The sequence below is a fragment of the Emys orbicularis genome, chromosome 12 (assembly GCF_028017835.1).
Source record: "Emys orbicularis isolate rEmyOrb1 chromosome 12, rEmyOrb1.hap1, whole genome shotgun sequence".
In the NCBI taxonomy this organism is placed as follows: domain Eukaryota; kingdom Metazoa; phylum Chordata; order Testudines; family Emydidae; genus Emys; species Emys orbicularis.
Genome location: NC_088694.1, coordinates 55,058,302 through 55,079,326, shown reverse-complemented (window position 1 = coordinate 55,079,326; position 21,025 = coordinate 55,058,302). Strand labels below are relative to the sequence as shown.

Genomic DNA, 21,025 nt, shown 5'->3' with positions numbered 1-21,025 from the left:
TAAATATAAATAAATGTATGGAGATATATCTATCTCATAGAACTGGAAGGGACCTTGAAAGGTTATTGAGTCCAGCCCCCTGCCTTCACTAGCAGGACCAATTTTGCCCCAGACCCCTAAGTGGCCCCCTCAAGAATTGAACTCACAATCCGGGGTTTAGCAAGCTCAAACCACTGAGCTCCCCCCCCCCCCATTTTTGAGTGGTGGGGTAAAGCTGAAGTTACTCTCCCAAAGTCAAATCAATACTCCTATTGTATAGACAGTTGCATTTTGGGGTAGATTTGCTTGGAAACTATTTAATTGCAAGACACTATTCCCGAGACTATATGCTGGGAACCATGAACTCTTCACATGACAAAGCGTCGCCATCTGCTGGAGGAAAACATAAACACAGGGTGTCTTTTGAAACCTTTCCGTGCTCTATAGGTCTCCGCTTAAACTGAGGCTGAGGGCAAAGGCAGCAGAGGAAAGACGAAAATAATTTAAAATAATTATTTCAGGAGTTCTGGCTGGGCATTTCAAAGGAGGTTAACAGAGTTGGGCGCCTCATCCCATTACATTGTTTATGAGAGCCCCAGACACTGATTGCTGATAAACATATTCATGCCCAATCCCAATGATACGAGTTCGTCAAGAAATTCAGCAGTCCCTATAGGAGATGGGAGCCCCCGCTTTTTTTTACTAGTAGGGAAACTGAGGCATAGAGGATTACCCATCGTCACACTGAGTCTCAGAGCAGACCCTTGCCCACAAACCCCTCCCCCACGAAGCACACTGATATGTCAGCTGCTGGTTGACGTCAATCCACTGCGTTTCCTGGATCTCCGATGAGTTCCTCAGACGCCTCCCTCTTCCTCTGCGCTCGTTTCTAATGAATCTTCCACGGTTGTAGCTGCCCGGACAGACGGGTCGTTTATATTCCTCCAAGGCAGCGGCAGTAGCTGGGCGTTTGAAACTGGGTCGCTAGAGAAGATACTATGGAGACGTGTTTTCTTCTCAGCATTTGGATCTTCAGTCTCCTAGGTAACTGGGCTGGGATTTCAAAGAAACCTAAGGAAACGAGACACTCAGTAACCATCAACCACCTAACCCTATACCGAACCCGAACCCTGAACTGTAACCCGTACCCTACGCTGTAACCAAAATGCGAAAGCTACAACCTGACAGTTCACCCTCACCATAACCCTAAACCCTTGTTCATATCCTCGCCTTAATCCTAACGCTAAACCTTAACCCTTCTCCTGTTCATAGCATTAATTGCTATGGAGTTAGGAGCCTAAATCCCTTAGACGCCTTTGAAATTCCCCGAAACTGCAATGCAGGTGGAATCTTTTCCACGGGTTAGCTCCAGGTGAAATATTGTTCTTGAATGTGTTTGTCTTTTTTCAGGCTCTGCGCTGGGCGAGTCGGTCAAATCCAACGAACCCGAAGTGCCTGGATCAGTTGGAGGTTCTGTGACACTCAGCTGTTCTTACACCACCAGCGATAGCTTTGTCTATCTCTATTGGTACCGTCAGTATCCGAACCAAGCCCCGCAGTACATTCTCTGGAGAGGAGCGAAGTCCGCCAGCGGTACCAGCCACACTGCAGATTTCGCCCAGCAGAGGTTTTCTTCCCAGGTTAATGACAGCTCCACAGTTCTGAACATCGCAGCTCTGGAGCTGGCAGACACCGCGGTGTATCTCTGCGCCCTGCGTCTGGCACAGTGACTGAGCCACATAGGAGATCCGTACAAAAACCCTCCCTTCCCAGCTGCAGATAATGTGCCCATTGAGGTTATAAGCGGAGCCCCTGGGGAGTTTTGTTGCACTGTTAAAAACACATATTCTGGTTTGGATGTTGTGCTGTCAGATTACTCCTTCCTAATCTCTCCAAACCACCTGCATTAAAACAGTGGTTTCCATATGACGAGAGATGAATAAGACTGCGACTTTTTACCTGGGAAAAGAAATGACTAAGGTTGGATATGATTGAGGTCTATAAAATCATGACTGGTGTGGAGAAAGTAATTAAGAAAGTGTTATTTACTCTTTCTCATAACACAAGAACCAGGAGTCACCCAGTGAAATTAATAGGCAGCAGGTTTAAAAAAAAAAAAAAAAAACGGAAGTATTTCTTCACACAATGCACAGTCAACCTGTGGAACTCCTTGCCAGAGGATATTGTGAAGGCCAAGACTATAGCAGAGTTAAAAAAGGAACTAGATGGACCTTTGGTCTGACCCATTATGGCTGCTCTTATGTTCTTACCCCCTATTATATGCGGCCAAGATTAAAGGCCCAAGCTATATAAAGGAAAGACTGGATTATTTGTTCTGGTTCTGGAGCAGAGGCAGTTATGACCCACAGATCTTCCAGTGGGTACATCAACTCATCTAGACATTCACCTAGTTTTACAACAGGGCAGACTACATAGTTTGTACTGACTTTGCTAGTGCTTTTATTTCATAGGGACAATGACTTAGTACTACTGCTGTACAGTAGATAATGTTTTCACGCTTCAGCTCACAGACAGCCGAAATGTACACTGAAATGTAAATACGGTACTTATATTCCAATTGATTTATTTTATCATTAATGGTAAAAAATAAAAAGTAAGCATTTTTTCAGTAATCGCGTGGCTGTGAAGCTATTGTATTTTGATTTCTGATTTATTAAGCAACCAGGTGAGTTGTAACTTGGGGTATGCAAGACCAACCAGATTCCTGACAGGGGTACAGGTAATCTGGAAAGGTTGAGAGCCATAAAAACGGCCATACTGGGTCAGATCAAAGATCCACCTAGCCCAGTATCCTGTCTTGTGACAGTGGCCAATGCCAGGTGCCCAGAGGGGATGAACAGAACAGGGAATCAGCCAGTGATCCTTCCCGTGTTGCCCATTGTCAGCGTATGGGACACAGAGGCTGGGGACACCATCCCTGCCCAGCCTGGCTAATAGCCATTGATGGACCTATCGGCCATGAACAAAGCTGCACAGTCCTTGGGCCATTCTTTCTATGCGTAAAAAGTTCCAATGGAAATGACTGGGAATCTGAGTAAAACTGATGATGGGGTTGGAATAAATAAATAAATAATAATAGTTAATAATAGATATTTGCCAATAATCAGCTTCAACATCCCATGTGCAGCTGATTCTTATGATTTCCACCTAGAGGTAGGTGCTGTGAAAAGAACAATAAGGGATCATGCCTGATCCAAGGTAACAACGAAGAAGAAGGTTATCAGGATAATCAATGGCAACATTCTTGGACTAACCTCTCCTTCACCCCCGCTTTGTAACAGGCTCCAGCACGGAAGATGCTATAACGCAGACCCAGCCGGCAGCGTCAGGCGTGGAGGGTGGGTCTGTGACCTTGGATTGCGTATAGGAAACTGACGCTAGCTCTTATTCTGTGTATTGGTACAAACAACGTCGGGCGGAAGAGCTTGTTTTCCTACTTTTCGAATATTCCACAGGATCAAAGAAGAATGAGGCTGGGGAGAGATACTCCGCAGACTTCCAGAAATCCGAAAGCTCCATCAGTGTGAGGATCACGGGTTTGGAGCTGAGGGACTCAGCCATGTATTTCTGTGCTTTCCACAGAGACACACGGTGATATGATTAACAGGACGCCCTGCACAAAAATCCTACAGCTTTCTCCTTCCCTGAGAAACTGACTCCTACATGCGAAGTTAGAAGGAGACCACAGACAGGAAAGGGGGGGGGGTGTATGTGTGTGTATGTGGGGGGAGTGGTAACTGCTGCAGCTGGGTTCCTGGAGATGAAAACCTCTAACTGATTTATGGGAATCAGCAGCACAACTGTGCTCAGAAATTCACCACAAAGGGGAGAGCTGGAAGGAGACACAGCAGAGAGACCCAAGAGCCGGAAGGACCTTTATGGGGAGAAGATTTCTGGTAGCAGAGGGGTCTTTAATCTAGCAGAGGAAGTCAGAAATAGATCCAGTGGCTAGAAACTGAAACAGGACAAACTCAGGCTATCAAGGCTGATTCCCCACTCCGGCACTTCGAGTGCAGAAGGTGGGGGCCCGCAAGAACTCCAAAAATTAATTCTGGCCACTCCGGGCTGGTAATGCTGCCACCACCCAAGTGAAAACTGCCTTTTGCCAATCCAGAAAAACCTCACTTGGGAAGATTTTTCTGAGGCCCCTCGGCTTTTCCACCCCTCCTTCGGGGCAGCTGAGAAGAAAACAGAAGAAAAGGGAAGCTCAGCTGTTGTATCAACTCATTAACATGCACAGCCTCTTTACCTGCTCCTGAGACACAGAAATCTAATCATGGTCTTAAAAAGGTAAATTTTATTGAAAAAAGAAAGAAAACACATCTGAAAACTCAGGCTGTTAGGGATTGAACACCAAAAATGACTTTCTTGGGGTCCATCTTAAAGGTTACAAGCAAACAAAAACAATTCAAAAGCAGATGGGGTTAGCACAGAGGAAGAATTAAATCTAATCACATCTAACTAGACATTCCTGATCTACTTACATACCTGTGGTTTCAAATGAGAATTTCTAGGTATGATGCTGATGATTTTTATACCTGGCCCAAACCTTACAGCATGTTGCTACCCTGTCTGCTTCTGTTAGAGAGAACAAAAGACCCCCACACCCAGCAGTTTTCCCCAATTTATAAGGGTACAGCTTCCCTATTGGTTCCCCTGGCCAGGTGCCAGCTCATTTTAAGTTTACCTCTTAACCCTTTACAGGTAAGGAAATTCAGGTACAGTTTCTAAGGAGGATTCTATAACTAACGGAATGTCTGGGGAGTTACACAAGGGTGCTCCCCCTAACCCCCCTCATATATTACACAGGCAAAAATTTTCAATTTATCTAATGGGGTGGTGAATTCTTCATCACTTGGATGGTTCAAACACAGATTAGATTTCTCTTTCTAAAAAATATACTACAGCTGAGCCATAAATTATGGGATTGGTTCAGGGAGCGTCTGCTGAAATTCTTTGGCCTGTGTGATACAGGAGAGCAGACTACATGTTCATAATGGTCCTTTCTGGCCTTACAAATCTACGAGTCTGCTGAATAAATCCCTGGTTGTGAAGGCTGGATTTGTGACAGGCTCCTCACTGAGTTAGGCACTCACATTCTGTTGACACTCAAGAGGGATTTAAATGCCTACCTCCCCATGGATCCTTAGGCAGGCTTCATAGTTGCAGTGTGCAATTGCAAATCACAGGGAAATATAAACTGGATTGAAAGTAGAAGGGTCCCATAATCCCAAGACAAAAATGAAATAATAGAACTGTTTGAGGACCAGTGTGTTTATTTGTACAGAAAATGTAATACAAGTGTGACCTGTCCTCGTCTGGAAGGAAATAGCAGGTTCATAATGAAGTGCTGCCACCTAATGGCCGTTTCATCTAACGTTCACATCTACCAAAAAATGGAACAAAATTGTCCTGAAGTTTTCCAGCACTGTTCTACTACATTGACGTCAAATATCCGCATAAATCCTCATGTCATCCCGGACATTTGACCTGTAAATTAGACATATAATCCAGTATATTCTGGACACAACCACACACCACGTGACTCACCCACACAAAATTAACGTATACAGTCAAATTTACACACATCAAATTTACTCCCACTCTCTTGGATGAGGCCGCTGGAGAGTCCCTATGGCCAGGGTTGCAGAGCGGCAGGAAGGTAGTTTATCTTGGTGCCTAGCAAGCAGAGGCAGATATGGAACCTCAACCTGGGTTATGTGTCATGTGATGCGCCTGAGGCGCAAACACTCAGGCAGAGACGAGACAGGGAGCCAGTGTATCTCAGTGCCTTGAATGTCTCAGGTGTCAATAAATTAACACCACTCAACTCAGAGCCATGAGGCTGAAAATGCCCTTGGGTCTTTCTTTCTGCTGCTGTAAGTTTCTGCTCAGAATACTCTGGTCTCTTCCAACCCAATTGCTTCGCTTCTGGGATGTTGAACCAGAAATGGCTGAAGTAGTATTTGATTGAGTGTATAGCTCTGTTTGGGTAAGAGGTACTGCACACATAAAAAGAGAGGGAGCTGCCTGCCCAATCAAGAAACATTTAACTGACAATGGATCTTGGAAGACACCAATCCACATAAGACGTCTTCCTGGAGACATTCAAGGTAGCGTGTAAGCAATGGCTGCCACTTGTAAGGAACTGAGTCATGCATGGACATATGACTTGCCCATGTGACTCCAAAACTCCATCTAGGAGCTGGATTCTGCATAGGAGAGAGGAGGGGTCTCCACCCACAAGAGAAAGTCTATTTAGGCCCCTGGGAGACCCCTTCATTTTGTCTTCAGATGGCTCAAGAGATAGCCTGTCCACCCCCCAAAGGTTACCTGAGAGAAACTGGAACAAAGGACAGTAACCACAGGGGTGTGAGTCATTGCTGGACCCAGACTAGAAAGAGGCTAGTCTATAAAAGAAGCTTACTGTAACATCTCTGAGGGTGAGATTTCATCTGTAATCACTTTCTTACTGTATTAGGTTTAGACTTGCGTGTTTTATTTTATTTTGCTTGGTAATTCACTTAGTTCTGTCTGTTATTACTTGGAACCACTTAAATCCTACTTTTTGTATTTAATAAAATCACTTTTTACTTATGAATTAGCCCAGAGTATGTATTAATATGGGGGGGGGACAGCTGTGCATATCTCTCTATCACTGTTATAGAGGGTGAACAATTTATGAGTTTATCCTGTATAAGCTTTATTTATTTGGGGTTTGGAGCCCACTGGGAGCTGGGCATCTGAGTGTTGGAGACAGGGACACTTCTTAAGCTGTTTTCAGTTAAGCCTGCAGTTTGTGGGATGTGGTTCAGACCCTGGGTCTGTGTTTGTAGCAGGCTAGCATGTCTGGCTCAAAGAAGACAAGGTTCTGAAGTCCCAAGCTGGCAGGGAAAACGGGCTCAGAGGTAGTCTCAGCACATCAGTTGGCAGTCCAAGGGGGTTTCTGTGATTCAGCCCGTCACACCCTCATCCTCTACAAAGCAGCTTGGTGTAGGAGATGCAGGTGAAGAGGTCCCCAGCTTGTGTGAATGCATCGTAGCTCATCTGGAATCAATGGACCAGATCCCCAGCGGTTGTACATAAACACAGAGAAAGTCCCTGCTCCGAAAGAGCTCACAAGCTCTATGGGCGAGAGAGAAAGGCTGAAAGGCTGAAAGTAGGGGAGGGGGTTTCCCAAGGTCACAGAGCCGGGGATAGAACCTAGCAGCCCTGAACCCCACTCCAGCCAGCTATCCACCAGACCACGCTGCTTATGAAATGCAGTGACTTTATTGGCACCACTGGGTTTACACTGACGTAACCAGATACAGGGCCAGGAGTCCCTAGTGCTGTTAGTATTGTTCTTTGCTGCTTAACACTCCTTAAAACCTATGGCCACAAAAATTAAAAAGAACAGGTAAACCCTGGAGGGACTTTTTCTTTAGGAAATGGAATTTTACAGGGAAAAGTCCCTTCTCTGGATCACATGACATCATCCAGCATTTGCAGCAATGGAAAAATCCACCGGCAGCAAAGGGGAAAACGTTCCCAGCTTTTGGAACGAGCAGGTCACTTGGGAAAGAGATGATGGGTAAGTTTTCTGCTGGCCCTGGGTCTCTCTGCAGTTCGCGCTGTTGTCCTCCAGAGGGCGCTGCAGCACAGGCAGCATTGCTCTTTATAGACAGGGCGCACCGGTTTATTCCAGTCACCGGTTTCCCATGGTCTAGTTCTCCTGCCAGCCCCCTCATTCGTGGTGAGGCCTGTGGGGGGCTCAGCCAGGGGCGCTGGAACAATGTGCACAGTGGGGTGCTGAGAACCATTGAACCAAACTGTAAACCTGGATATGATGGAAACCACGTCAACCCAGGGGGTGCAGCAGCCCCCCCTCTCCCCAGCACCCTGAGTTCCAGCACCTGTGGGCTCAGCCGCAGGGCAGGTATTGAGGGGAGGGAAGGGAAGGGGAGGGGAGGTGTGGGGAGGTTCATACTTGGCCCCAGGAGTCACTCACACCTCCAGCTGTGACATCACTGCCTGATTTCTAATCTTCACCATTCAGACAACGGCTCTCTCCTCCCTCGGCCCAGGGCTGCACGGGGAGGACAAGAGCTGCCGCGTGCGTGACTCTCTTCCAGGCTGGCTGGAGAGAAAAGCGGCAGTGCCCTGCAGAAGAGCCGAGCTGCTGAGGCGATGGCCACGGTTCGGGACTCAGCGATTGTGCTGATTTTGCTTTTCAGTGAGTAAGATTCCAAATCCCATTCCTGAAAGATTCTCCACCTGCCTCCCCCTTCATTACTGGCGCTGTGAGATTAAACAGACCTTCCTCCTCCTCCTCTGCAAGAAGGGATGCTCTCAGGCAGGGATTTAGGTGCCCAAATCCCACTGGAATTGAATTTCCATTGATTCTGGGAGTCTAAATAAAGAGGAGGGTGATTTGTTGTTCTCCATGTCCACAGAGGGCGGGAGAAGAAGTAAGTGGCTTAGTCTGCAGGAAGGGAGAGTGAGATAAGATGTTAGGAAAAACTTTCTAACGATAAGGAGAGTTGAGCTCCAGACAGATTACGTAGGAAGGCTGTGGAATCCCCATCGTTGGAGGGTTTGAAGATCAGGTTAGACAAACACTGGTCAGGGATGGTCTCATGGCCTCAGAAGCGGGGGGGGGGGGGGGAGAGCTCTACATTACCTCTTGAGGTCAGCCCGACATTTCCATGATTCCATGAAATCACTTCAGCGCCTTTAAAAATCCCAGAACCAAGAACTCACCTCAGTGACAGCATCCTCTGACTAACCTCTCTTTTCCCCTCTCCTTGTCCCAGGCTCCAGCATGGAAGATGCTGTAACTCAGACCCAGCCTTCAGTGTCAGAAGTGGAGCGCGAGCCCGTTTCTCTGGACTGCACTTATGAAACTGTGGCTAGCAGCTATTATTTGTATTGGTACAAACAGCCCCCTGGGGGAAGCCTTATTTTCCTTTCTTGGCAACATTCTGGAGGAACAAAGAGGAATGAGGCCGGGGAGAGATTCTCTGTCAATTTGGAGAAGTCCAAAAGCTCCGTCAGTTTGAGGATCACAGCTCTGGAGTTGGGGGACGCGGCCATGTACTTCTGCGCTTTCAGTAGAGACACGGTGTTGAAATTCATAGGGAGCCATGAACAAAAACCCGACACCTCTCCGCTACTGTAAGAAACTGACTCCTGCAGGTAAAGTTAGGAGGCGAGCACATGCAGGAAAGGGATGGGGGTGGGGGTAGAGGGCTATGAAGTGGGCTGAGACCTGTCACAGCTGGCTTCCTGGAGATGAAAACCTCTTCCTGATTTCTGGTGAAAGGCAGCACCTTTTCCCAGAAAGAGATGGAACAGGAGAAAGGAGAATAGCCGGAGTGTGACAAATTTAGACTAGAAAGAAAGTGCGCATTTTAATAGTGAGGGTAATTAAACATTGAATCAACTTACCCAGTGAGATGGTGGATTCTCCATTATCTGAAATATTTAAATCAAGACTGGGTGTCTCTTCTCTACGTCAACCACAAGATATGGGCTGGGACAGTGCAGGAATCCCAAGTATCATTCTCTGGCCTTTGTTAATGCAGGAAGTCAGATTAGATGATCACTAGCTCTTCCCACCTTAGGATCTATGAATCAAGGAAGCTATTAATATCTCATGGGGGAAGGCTGGGATGGGTTCCTTGGCAGGTAGGGACCCCAATTCTGTTCAAAATCAATGTATGCTGGGCATCTAATTCCCTTAGGCTCCTTCAGGAATCCCAGCTGAAATTCCATCCTGGGTTGACAGTTAATCCGCACTTAAAATTCAAGAGAGAGCTTGGACATCTAAATCCCTTAGGCTGTTTCGGAAATCACAATGTGGATGCTCAGTCTGCATTAATTTTAATGGGAATCAGGCATCTAATTCACTTAGGCTGAGTTCAAAATCTCAGCCTGTGATTTCAAGTCATAAGGAACTATAATCTGCATTGAATGTGAACGGTTCCTCATCACCTAAAACCGAGAGTGAAATAACAGAGCTGCCTCAGACCCTGCTAGGTTGATCTGAAAAGAAAATGTAATAAAAAAGGGGCATACCTTGGGCTGAAAGCAACCGGGCTTGTGATCATGTGCTGCCATCTGGTGGCCATTTCGTTTCAATTTGACAGCTGCAGGGATTAATGAAAAATTGGGCAGGAGTTTTCCACCACAGTTTTACTATCAAATATAAAGGCACATCCTCATTGCAGCCTGGGCATTGGAATGTTGTTTGGACATACAACTACTTATGTGTTTCAAAGACACACACAAAAATCTCTCTGTCACACACACAAACTCATAAAATCTCTCTCTTTCCCTCTCTCTCACAGACATCAAATTCATACATATGTGAACTCACAATTGATGCACACAAAGCCACTCACACCCAGAATCACAAATATACCAAAGTTTTTCTTACATACATCAAACACCCACACAATCACTCACACACATCAAATTTTCTCATTCACACACTCACAAAATGACATACTCATGCACACACAAGCTAGCACGCATACCAAACTCACTCACATGCAGATCAAACACGCACTCTCAAAGTCTCAAACACAACTCCTCTCTCTCTCTCTCTCTCTCTCTCTCTCTCTCTCTCTCTCTCTCTCTCTCTCTCTCTCTCACACACACACACACACACACACACACACACACACAAACACACACACACACATTTATCTGCTGCAACCTGGTCATTTTTAGCCTCCTTAGTATCAGAAATATTTGAAAATCTGCCCCGTTGCCCCTGACTCAATAATTATTGCTAGACCCTTTCACCTCATAAAAACCTCAAGAAACGCGCCATTGTGAGGCTGAGGTTGGGGTTGCCGAAGAGACCTATAGGATCTAGGTAGCCAAACTTCACTGAAATTCCACAGGACACGGGTTCCTAATTCCCTTTGGTTCCTTTGAAAATCCCAGGCTAAATCCATTCATGTCTGTTTGGTTCTGAGATACTGCAGGGTTTGGATGGGGGCGGGGGAAAGGGGGGAGAGAAAAGCACCTTTTAAAATATGTTCAAAGGAGCCCAAAGGAATTAGTTGCTCAACTCCCAGTGGAATTCAAGGTAAATTGGGCTACAAACTCCCTCAGAAATCTTTAACCATTCCAGCCTAAAACTGCCTGCATTAGGTATTTCTCTGGCTATATTACCAGAGTGTCTACCCACCTCACAACAATCACTTTGTGGGTCCACACAACACCTGTGAGAGGTGGGAAAGTGCTGTTACCCCCATTTTACAGCTGGGTAACTAAGGCACAGAAAGGGAGATTTGTAAAGGGCTCTAGGTACCGAGTGGGATTTTTCAGAAGTGCCTTGGTGCCAAACAGCCTTTGAAATCAATGGGAGTTAGGGGCCCTGGGTGCATTTTAAAATCCCACTGGGCAACCCTTTAAAAATATGGCCCTGAGTGATTTGTCCAAAGCCACCCAGAATGCCTGTGGTGGAGGAACGACATGAACCCAGGCCTTGGCTAGCATTATAGCCACTGGTCCCTGTGACAATGATGCCCATGGGAGCCAACTGAGGTCACTCAATCAGGGTGAACTGCACACCAAACGGGGCAGACAAACCCCCAAAGCTGGTGGATATTCCAATATTTAGATCAAGGGTCGGCAACGTTTGGCACGCGGCTCACCAGGGTAAGCACCCTGGGGGGCTGGGCCAGTTTATTTACCTGCTGACACGGCAGGTTCGGCCGATCGTGGCCCCCACTGGCGGCGGTTCGCCGTCCCAGGCCAATGGGGGCGGCGAGAAGCCGTGGCCAGCACATCCCTCGCCCGCGCCACTTCCCGCCACCAGTGGGGGCCGCGATCGGTCGAACCTGCCCCGTCAGCAGGTAAATAAACTGGCCCGGCCCGCCAGGGTGCTTACCTTGGCCAGCCGCGTGCCAAACGTTGCCGACCCCTGATTTAGATTTACCAAGTCAGCACAAAATAGCTTCTGTAATACCTCACTGGTTACTCAGAAGTCCAAACAATGCAGTTCCCTTAAAGTACCCAGCCTCAGGCCTCCATCCAGACACACATGTCAAACGTATGATGATAATTTCTGAAAATCTTATTTCGTTATATAAAAGAAAAGGTTCTTCCAATCCCAAAGGATCAGCCACCCACACAGGTCAATTTATAACTTGGATCTTACCCAAAATACATGCTTATAACCAATCCTTATTAACTAAACTAAAATTTATTTAAAAAAGAAAAGAGATTTAGTGTTGGTTAAAAGATCAATTTACATACAGACTGTAGTTTAATTCTTGAGGTTCAGATACATAGAGTCGTTGAGCTTTGTGTAAATGCAGACAGTTCTTTTCAGATCAGTCCAGAGCTATTAAGTCAATGTCCATTATGGGGCACCAGGAATTCTAGGATCGCATTCTTTGTGGCTTGCGGCTTTCCCCATGAGCATCCAAGGAGATATGAGAAGAAAAAGGATCGTGTCCCAGGGTCTGTATACATTTCCAGACGCTGCTTGTCCATTCAGTCCTGAGTAAAATACTCTTTTGATGTGACTCCTTGTTTTCCTAACATCACTGGCAATTAGCATAGGGTAATCTATCAATTAAACAGTTCATATACAGAGAGACATATAGACAATAATACTATTTCAATAAAGTGTCAACATAAATGTTAATATTCCTTTTCGATCTTGAGTCAAAGCGATAGAAACAGACAATAATTGTTTGTTTACATCACAAGACCTGAGTAAACACCTACCATTCTGCTACTCTAACAATGCAGGTTTTCACTTCAAAATTCTATTCTAACTAGCATTGAATAATTCCAATTATCACTTACATACTATTCTCACGTGCCTCTACAGGTGGACTCTGGGTCACTTAGCCTGCAGAATTTTGCTTAACACTTTAACTGCCATGTGTCATACTTTCAATGTGATATTATATTCGTAACGTCACGGTCCCTCCTTCCTCATCGCAGCTGGTGCTGTTCAGATATTCCCAAGGAATCGACTCATGCTGGGCGCATTTGTCTACGCTGTGATTGTACAGCTCCTAGAAGGCAGCTGAGGTCAGCAAGCTGAGGCATCTACAGGGTCCTAGGCTGGTGTGTGTGTCACATGCTGTGTCTGAGAAGAAAAAAAAATCAGGCAGAGATGAGCCAAGCACCCACTGCATCTGAGTGCCTGGTTGCTACAGGTGTCAGAAATTCATTCCCCCCCCCTCCCCCCGAGAATCATGAAGCTGGTCTTTCTTCATTTGTACTGTAAGTTTCTCTTCAGAACACGCTGGGCTCTTCTAAGCCAGCTGCTTCGCTTGTAGGACATTGAACTAGAAATGATTGAAGACGTATTTGATTCAGTTCACAGCTCTGTTTGATTCAGAATTACAGCACCTATATATGGGAAACAGGTGGCTGCCAATGGGACCCAACTCTGTCTCTGATCTATTTAAATAGTCATATTGCCCTGGGGTTCTTCGTTAGCATTTCTTGCTTCTTTTCAAGACCGGGGAAGATTCTAGGTAGAGAGAGAGACGATGAATGGGACACTAGATGGATGGAAGGGTGCTTCAGAGGGAAGGATGGGGAGACAGCACATAGGGAAGAATGGTCAGATAGGTAGACAGGCAAAGTAACACACTCTCACCTACATTTTAACTGGTATTTTGTTTCCCTCCAGTCTCCTGCTCCGAAGCCCAAGTGGACCAGAATCCCAGGACACTGGTTACTGGGGAAGGGAAGGTCTCCACCATGTCCTGCGCTTTCACCAGCAATAGATCAAACCTTTCACTGGTACCAGCAGCTCCCTGGGGGAGGCCTGACCCACCTGCTGTCCGTCAGCCCTCAGGAGAACGCTACCGAGCAGCGGTTCGTGGGGAAGCCCCTGGAAGATGGGAAACGCAGCTCCCTGCACATCACCGACTCCCAGCTGAGGGACTCAGGCAGCTACCTCTGTGCCGTGAAAGCAGAGTGACACAGGCAGTGCTGGGCTCTGTGCAAAACCCCTCATCCTCTGACAAGCAGCTGGGCCGAGGAGCTGCAGGACGGATCCCCAGGTGGTGTAAAGTGACTGTTGCTCCACTGGAGTCACTGAATCAACCCAGTAGCTGGTGCAAATCAGCAATATCTTCATTTACATCTCTGGGCCAGATCATGATCGGGTGCGAATCAGACGGTCTCTATTGTAGCTAATGGGACAGATCCTCAGCGGATGTAAATCAGCTGTAACTCCATTAGAGTAAATGGGTGAAGCGGTGCCTGATTCTGTATCATTCCTACATTCTTCTACCTGGGATTCCCCTGAAGCCAAGAATTTCTTACCCTCTCCGTTCTCTGCCAGGGCAGCAGATGGCGCTAGAGTGCTCACAACCTCCCCTGCAAACCTTGGTTAATTTCCACAGTTTCAGATCTGGGCTGGACCCAGCCCAGCACAATTCACAGAGCTGCTGTTCCTCCCCGGGGCAGACAATGAAACAGCAGCCTCTGTAGGCAGAGAATCCTTCCCCTTGAGAAGGGGGTAACCTGAGGGGAGGGAGAATTCTCGTTTCCACTGGTCTCCTGCAAACCTTTCTCGGATTGACTCTGCTTCGGTATATCCCTCTGCAAGGGAGAGAAGAAACGGAGCTCACCATGGACTCAGAGAGTGGAGCAGTTCTGTGGAACCTTCTCCTCACCTTTGCTTTTCTCTGTGAGTGAAACAATATTTTCTGCTTCTACAGGGCAAAAAGATGCAGATTCTTAGACGTCAGTGATGGACAAGATCTCTTATCTCTCTATCTATCTATGAGCTACTGCACCTGTAAGGAGAGAAGAGTCTTCCAATGGAACATCTCTCAGCCTCTGATCTATTTGAACAGCAATATTGCTGTTGGGGTTATTTGTTAGCATTTCTTGTCCTGCTTTATACAGATTAGGGGAGAGAACAGAAAGAAAGAAATAGATGTTGATGGAAAAATCTATTTCTATCTGTATCGATATATAGACACGTAGATATAGATACTGGCGATGGAACAATAAAATGATGGATGGACGGAGGCTGCAGAGAGAAGGCTGGATAGATAGAGACATAGATAAACAGGCAATGCAACACAATCTTATATTCCTCATGATTACTGCTATTATTTTGTTTCCCTCCAGTCTCCTGCTGCGAAGCCCAAGTGGTTCAGAGCCCCGAGTCACTGGTTACTGGGGAAGGGAAGGTCTCCACCATGTCCTGCTCTTTCACCAGCGCTTTCCAAGCCTTCCAGTGGTACCAGCAGCTCCCTGGGCAAGGGCCGACCCACCTGCTGACCGCGAGATCTAATGAGAATGTCACTGTGGGGCGGTTCATAGGCGAGCGCCTGGAAAGTGGGAAACGCAGCTCTCTGCACGTCACAGACTCCCAGCTGGGGGACTCAGGCAGCTACCTCTGTGCGATGGATGCACAGTGACACAGGCAGAGCTGGGCTCAGGGCAAAACCCCTCATCCTCTGAAAGGCAGCTTAGGGGAGGACATGCAGGGACAGATCTCCAGATGATGTAAAGCAGAACAATTCCATTGCAGTCAATCATAGAATAACAGAAATGTAGAACTGGAAGGGACACTGATTGGTTGTATAATCCAGTCTCCTGCACTGAAGTAGGATTGAGCATTATCTAGACCATCTCTGACAGGTGTTTGTCTAACCTGTTCTTAAAAACCTCCAATGATGGAGATTCCACAACCTACCTAGGCAATTTGTTCCAATGCTTAACCATCCTGACACACAGCTTTTCCTAATGTCTAAACTAAATCTTTCTTCCTGGAATTTAAGCTAATTACTTCTTGTCCTGTCCTCACTGCTTATCACCTTCCTCTTTATAACACCCCTTGACACACTTGAAGACTGTTATCATGTCTCCCCTCCTTCTCTTCTCCAGATAAAACATACACAGACTTTTTCTATCTTTCCTCATAGATCATGTTTTCTAGAACTTTAATACTTTTTGTTGGTGCCCCCTGGACTTTGTTCACATTTTTCCTGAAGTGTGGTGCTCAGAACTGTTCACAATACTCCAGTGGAGGCCTTATCAGTGCTGAGTGGAGTGCAAGAATGACTTCTCTTGTCTAAAACACTCCAGCTAACACATCCCAGAATGATGTTCACTTTTTCTGCAACCATATTATGTTGCTGACTAATATTTAGTTTGTTAGCCACTATAACTCCCAGTTCTTTTTCTGCAGTACTCCTTTCTAGGCAATCATTTCCCATTTTGTGTTTGTGCAATTGAGTCGTAAGTGGAGTACTTTGTAATTGTTCTTATTGAATTTCATCCTACTAACGCTGACCATTTCTCCAGTTTGTCAAAATCATTCTGAATTCTAATTCTATCCTCCAAAGTGCGTGCAACCGCTCCCAGTTTGGTATCCTTTGCAGATTTTACAAGTGTAATCTCTGTGCCATTATCCAAATCATCTATGAAGATACTGAATAGAACGAGACACGGGACAGACCCTGCGGGACCCCATTCGATATGCCCTTGTAACTCAACTGTGAACCATTAATAACTATTCCCTGAGTACAGTTTTCCAGCCAGTTGTGCACCTGCCTTATAGTAAGTTTGTCTAGGTGATATGTCTCTGGTTTGTTTATGAGAAAGTTATGTGAGACTGTGTCATAAACAGATAGTTAAGGGTTAATGCCTCTTTTACCTGTAAAGGGTTAAGAAGTTCACCTAGCCTAGCTGACACCTGACCAGAGGAACCAATGGGAGGACAAGATGGTTCAAAGGGAAGTTCCCTTTGTCTGTGTGAGTTTCACTTTGTACGGGAGTGGGAAAGCTCCAGAATTCAGCCTCTTATTAAGTAGTGAGTATTAGTGAAGGAAAGAAATAGGTTTATGTTTATTTCTTTGTAACCTGTCTTGTGCAATTAGAGGAATAGTCAAATTGGGTATTTGGGTATTTTTTTTTGTAACTAAGGGTTTGCCCAGGGGAGCATCCTCTGTGTTTGGAATCTGTTGTCTGTGAGAGTAGCTGGTATGCTAATCTCTCCCAGAGGGTTTTCTTTTACCTTTCTTTTCTTTAATTAAAAGCCTTTTTCTTAATACCTGATTGATTTTTCCTTGTTTTAAGATCCAAGGGGGTTGGATCTGGGTCCACCAGGAGTTGGTGGGAGAAAGGAAGGGGGATGGTTAATTTCTCCTTGTTTTAAGATCCAAGCGGTTGGATCTGTGTTCACCAGGGAATTGGTGAAGAGTCTCTCAAGGCTACCCAGGGAAGGGAATTAGTGCTTGGGAGTGGTGGCAGCCAGACCAGATCTAAGCTGTTAATTGAGCTTAGAGCTTCTCATGCAGGTCCCCACATCTATACCCTAAAGTTCAGAGTGGGGAAGGAACCTTTACAGACTGTATCAGAAGTCTTACCAAAGTTGAGACATATCACGTCTACTGCTTCTCCCCGAGCCACAAGGCTTGTTATCCTGTCCAAGAAGGATACTACTTTGGTTTGACATGATTTGTTATTGATAAATCCATGTTGACTGCTACTTATTGCCTTATTTTCTCCAGGTGCTTACAAATTGCTTGTTTGATTATTTGGTCCATTATTTTTGCAGATACTGAAGTTAAGATGACTGGTTTATAATTACCCAGGTTGCCCTTATTCCACTTTTTATAGATGGGTACTATAATTGCCCATCTCCAGTCCTCTGGTATCTCTCCCATCCTCCACAAGTTCTCAAAGATAATTGCTGATGGCTCGGAGATCTTTTCAGCCAGTTCCTTAAGTATTCTAGAATGTATTTCAGCTCATCCTTGACAACTTGAAGATATTTAACTTGTCTAAGTAATTCTTAATTTGTTGTTTTTCTGTTTTAGCCTCAGATTCTGCTCCATTTACACGGATGCTCATTACGTTAACTGCCTGATCACTTAATTTTTTTTTTTTGGTGAAAACTGAAAAGCGTTTAACACTTCAACTATTGTGGCATTCTCTGTTATTGTTGTTTATTTCTCCTTATTGGGTAATAGGCCTACCCTGTGTCCTTCATCTTCCTCTTGCTTCTTATGTATTTGTAAAATACTGTGGAAGTTGAAAAAAGTGCAGACATCTTAATCTTCCAGGAAGAGCAAGAGTCAGGATAATTTTTTTATTTAATAACACGAAATTTCAAGGCAGGGCCTGGGCAAGTGGAAAGCATGTGGGAAAAAACTGTAATAAATACTGTTTTTCACCCTTGTGTAAAATAAGAATGAAATAGAAACTGTAGAAGAAATAGCTAAAAAAAAGTAAAATATAAAAAATATATATATAAACAAAATGCGGTTGTTGATCATTATTGTCTGTACCAAAAGATATAAATGCTTGCCCTAATTGTTTATCTAATGGAGACCTGCCGTGCAGGGCCGGCTCCAGGCACCAGGCACCCAAGCACATGCTTGGGGCGGCACCTGGTAAGGGGCGGCGGGGGGAGCGTGGCGCGGCATTCCGCGGGGGGGGGGCGCTCCGGTGGCGCGGCGCTCGGCGGGGGGGTACGGGCGGCACTCTGGGGGGAGTTCCGGCGGGGGCGGGCTCCGGCGGCGCGGTGCTCGGCGCTGGGGGGGGGGTTCCGGCGGCGCTCGGCACGGGGGGCGGGCTCCGGCGCGCGGCGCTGGGCGGGCGGGGAGCGGCGCGGGGCTCGGCGCTGGGGGGGGGGGGTTCTGGCGGCGCTCGGCGGGGGGGCGGGCTCCGGCGCTCGGCGGGTGGGGGGGGCGGCGCTCAGTGGGGGGGCTCGGGGGCGGCGCTTTTTTTTGCTGCTTGGGGCAACAAAAAAGCTAGAGCCGGCCCTGCTGCCGTGTGTACTCTCCCGTGCATATTGCAATTGCTCAAAATAAACCTGCCTCTGGCTTGTGGCTCCAAACTCAGAGTGAGGACTCGTTTTTCTCCCACAATACTTCGTTACTCTTTATGACCCTATGAAGTTTATTCTCATTTTGTGCCTTGGCCTTTCTAATTTAGTCCCTACATGCTTGTGTGGTTCTTTTTAAAATTCATCCTTTGCAATTTAATCTAATTTCTACCTTTTACCTGTCTCTTTTTTTGAATTTCAGGTCATTGAAAACCTCCTGGTTAAGCAAGGGTGGCCTGTTACCATATTTCCTAACTTTCCTATACATTGGGAGAGTTTGCTCTTGTGCCCTTAATAATCTCGCTCTAAAAAATTGCCAACTCTCCTGAATTCTTTCCCCCCATAGATTTGCTTCCCAGGGGATTTTACCTACAAATTCTCTGAGTTTTCAAGGGACAGATCCTCAGCTCCTGAAAATTGTCAGTGATCCATTGGAGTAAATGGGCGGCGAAGCTGTGTATGGATGGCTCTGCATCATTCCCATGACCTTCTACCTAGTATTCCCCTGAAGCAAAGAATTTCTTCCCACCCCCCCTTCTGTGCCAGGGCAGCAGATGGCGCTAGAGTGCTCACACTCCTCCTCTGCAAACCCTGGTTAATTCCCACAGCCTGAGATCTGGGCTGTCTTCGATGAGCCCAGCCCAGCACAGTTCACAGAGCTGCTGTTCTTCTCCGAAGCAGACAATGAAACAGCAGCCTCTATAGGCAGAGAATCCATTCCCTTGAGAAGGCGGTAACCTGAGGGGAGGGAGAATTCTCATTTCCACTTGTCTCCTGCAGACCTTCCTCGGATTGACTCTGCTTCGGTATATTCCTCTGCGAGGGAGAGAAGAAACAGAGCTCACCATGGCCTCAGAGAGTGGAGCTGCTCTGTGGAGCCTTCTCCTCACCTTTGCTTTTCTCTGTGAGTGAAACAAATATTTTCTCGTTCTAAAGGGTAAAAAGATGCAAACTCTTAGAAGTCAGTGAGGGGCAAGATATCTTAGCTTTTCTTCATTCCTCTCTGCCAGTAGGGATCTATCTATCTATCTAAGAGCTATTGCACCTGTAAGGAGAGAGGGGTCTGCCAATGGGACATATCTCAGCCTTTGATCTGTTTGAAGAGTAATATTGCTTTGGAGTTCTTTGTTAGCATTTCTTGTCCTGCTTTTTTAAGATTCGGGGAGAGAACAGAGAAATAAATAGAGGTTGATGGAAAGATCTGTATCTTTAATCTGTACAAATGTACAAACAGGCAGATAAAGGGAGGGAAAACAGAATGATGGATGGATGCTGTAGAAAGAAAGAGGGATATAGCCATAGATCAGGGGTTCTCAAACTGGGATTTGGGACCTCTCAGGGGGTAGAGAGGTTATTACATGGGGGGTCATGAGCTGTCAGCCTCCACCCCAAACTCCGCTTTGCCTCCAGCATTTATAATGGTGTTAAATATACAAAAAAAGTGTTTTTAATTTGTAAGGGGGGGGCGCACTCAGAGGCTTGCTATGTGAAAGGGGTCACCAGTACAAAAGTTTGAGAACCACTGCAATAGGTAAACAGGCAATATAACACTGTCATAACCTTCGTGTTAACTGCTATTATTTTGTTTCCCTCCAGTCTCCTGCTGCGAAGCCCAAGTGGATCAGAGCCCCGAGTCGCTGGTTACTGGGGAAGGGAAGGTCTCCACCATGTCCTGCTCTTTCACCAGCACTTACCAAACCTTCTACTGGTACCAGCAGCTGCCTGGGCAAGGGCCGATTCACCTGCTCACCGTGAGCTCTACTGAGAATGTCACTGTGGGTCGGTTCATAGGCGAGTGCCTGGAAAGTGGGAAACGCAGCTCCCTGCACATCACCGACTCCCAGCTGGGGGACTCAGGCAGCTACCTCTGTGCGGTGAGAGCACAGTGACACAGGCAGTGCTGGACTCAGGGCAAAAACACTCATCCTCTGACAGGCAGCTTAGGGGAGGAGCTGCAGGACGGATCCCCAGTGGGTGAAAAGCAGTGTAAATCCATAGTAGCCAAGCGGACTCATTTTCAGCTGTTATAAATGGGCAGAGCTCCAGTGGAGTCAATGGGGCCACATCATAAGGCGCTGGGGACTGGAACCCAGGTCTGCAGATCCTGGGACAGCTGTGTTAATAGCAGTGTAAATTGGGAGTCACTCCATATGTGTTTATTGTGGTGACTAGATTACAACAAATATGAGACACACATTCATTTTC

The 21,025-nt window shown here is 46.4% G+C and overlaps 1 gene segment (V, D, J or C); it reads left to right on the top strand.

The window, feature by feature from the left end:
- The first annotated feature begins 977 nt into the window (after positions 1–977).
- On the top strand, positions 978–1,709 carry LOC135886442 (immunoglobulin lambda variable 2-23-like). The segment is given in 2 exon segments: positions 978–1,023; positions 1,390–1,709. Coding segments are annotated over 2 exon segments (366 nt in total).
- Positions 1,710–21,025: the final 19,316 nt, after the last annotated feature.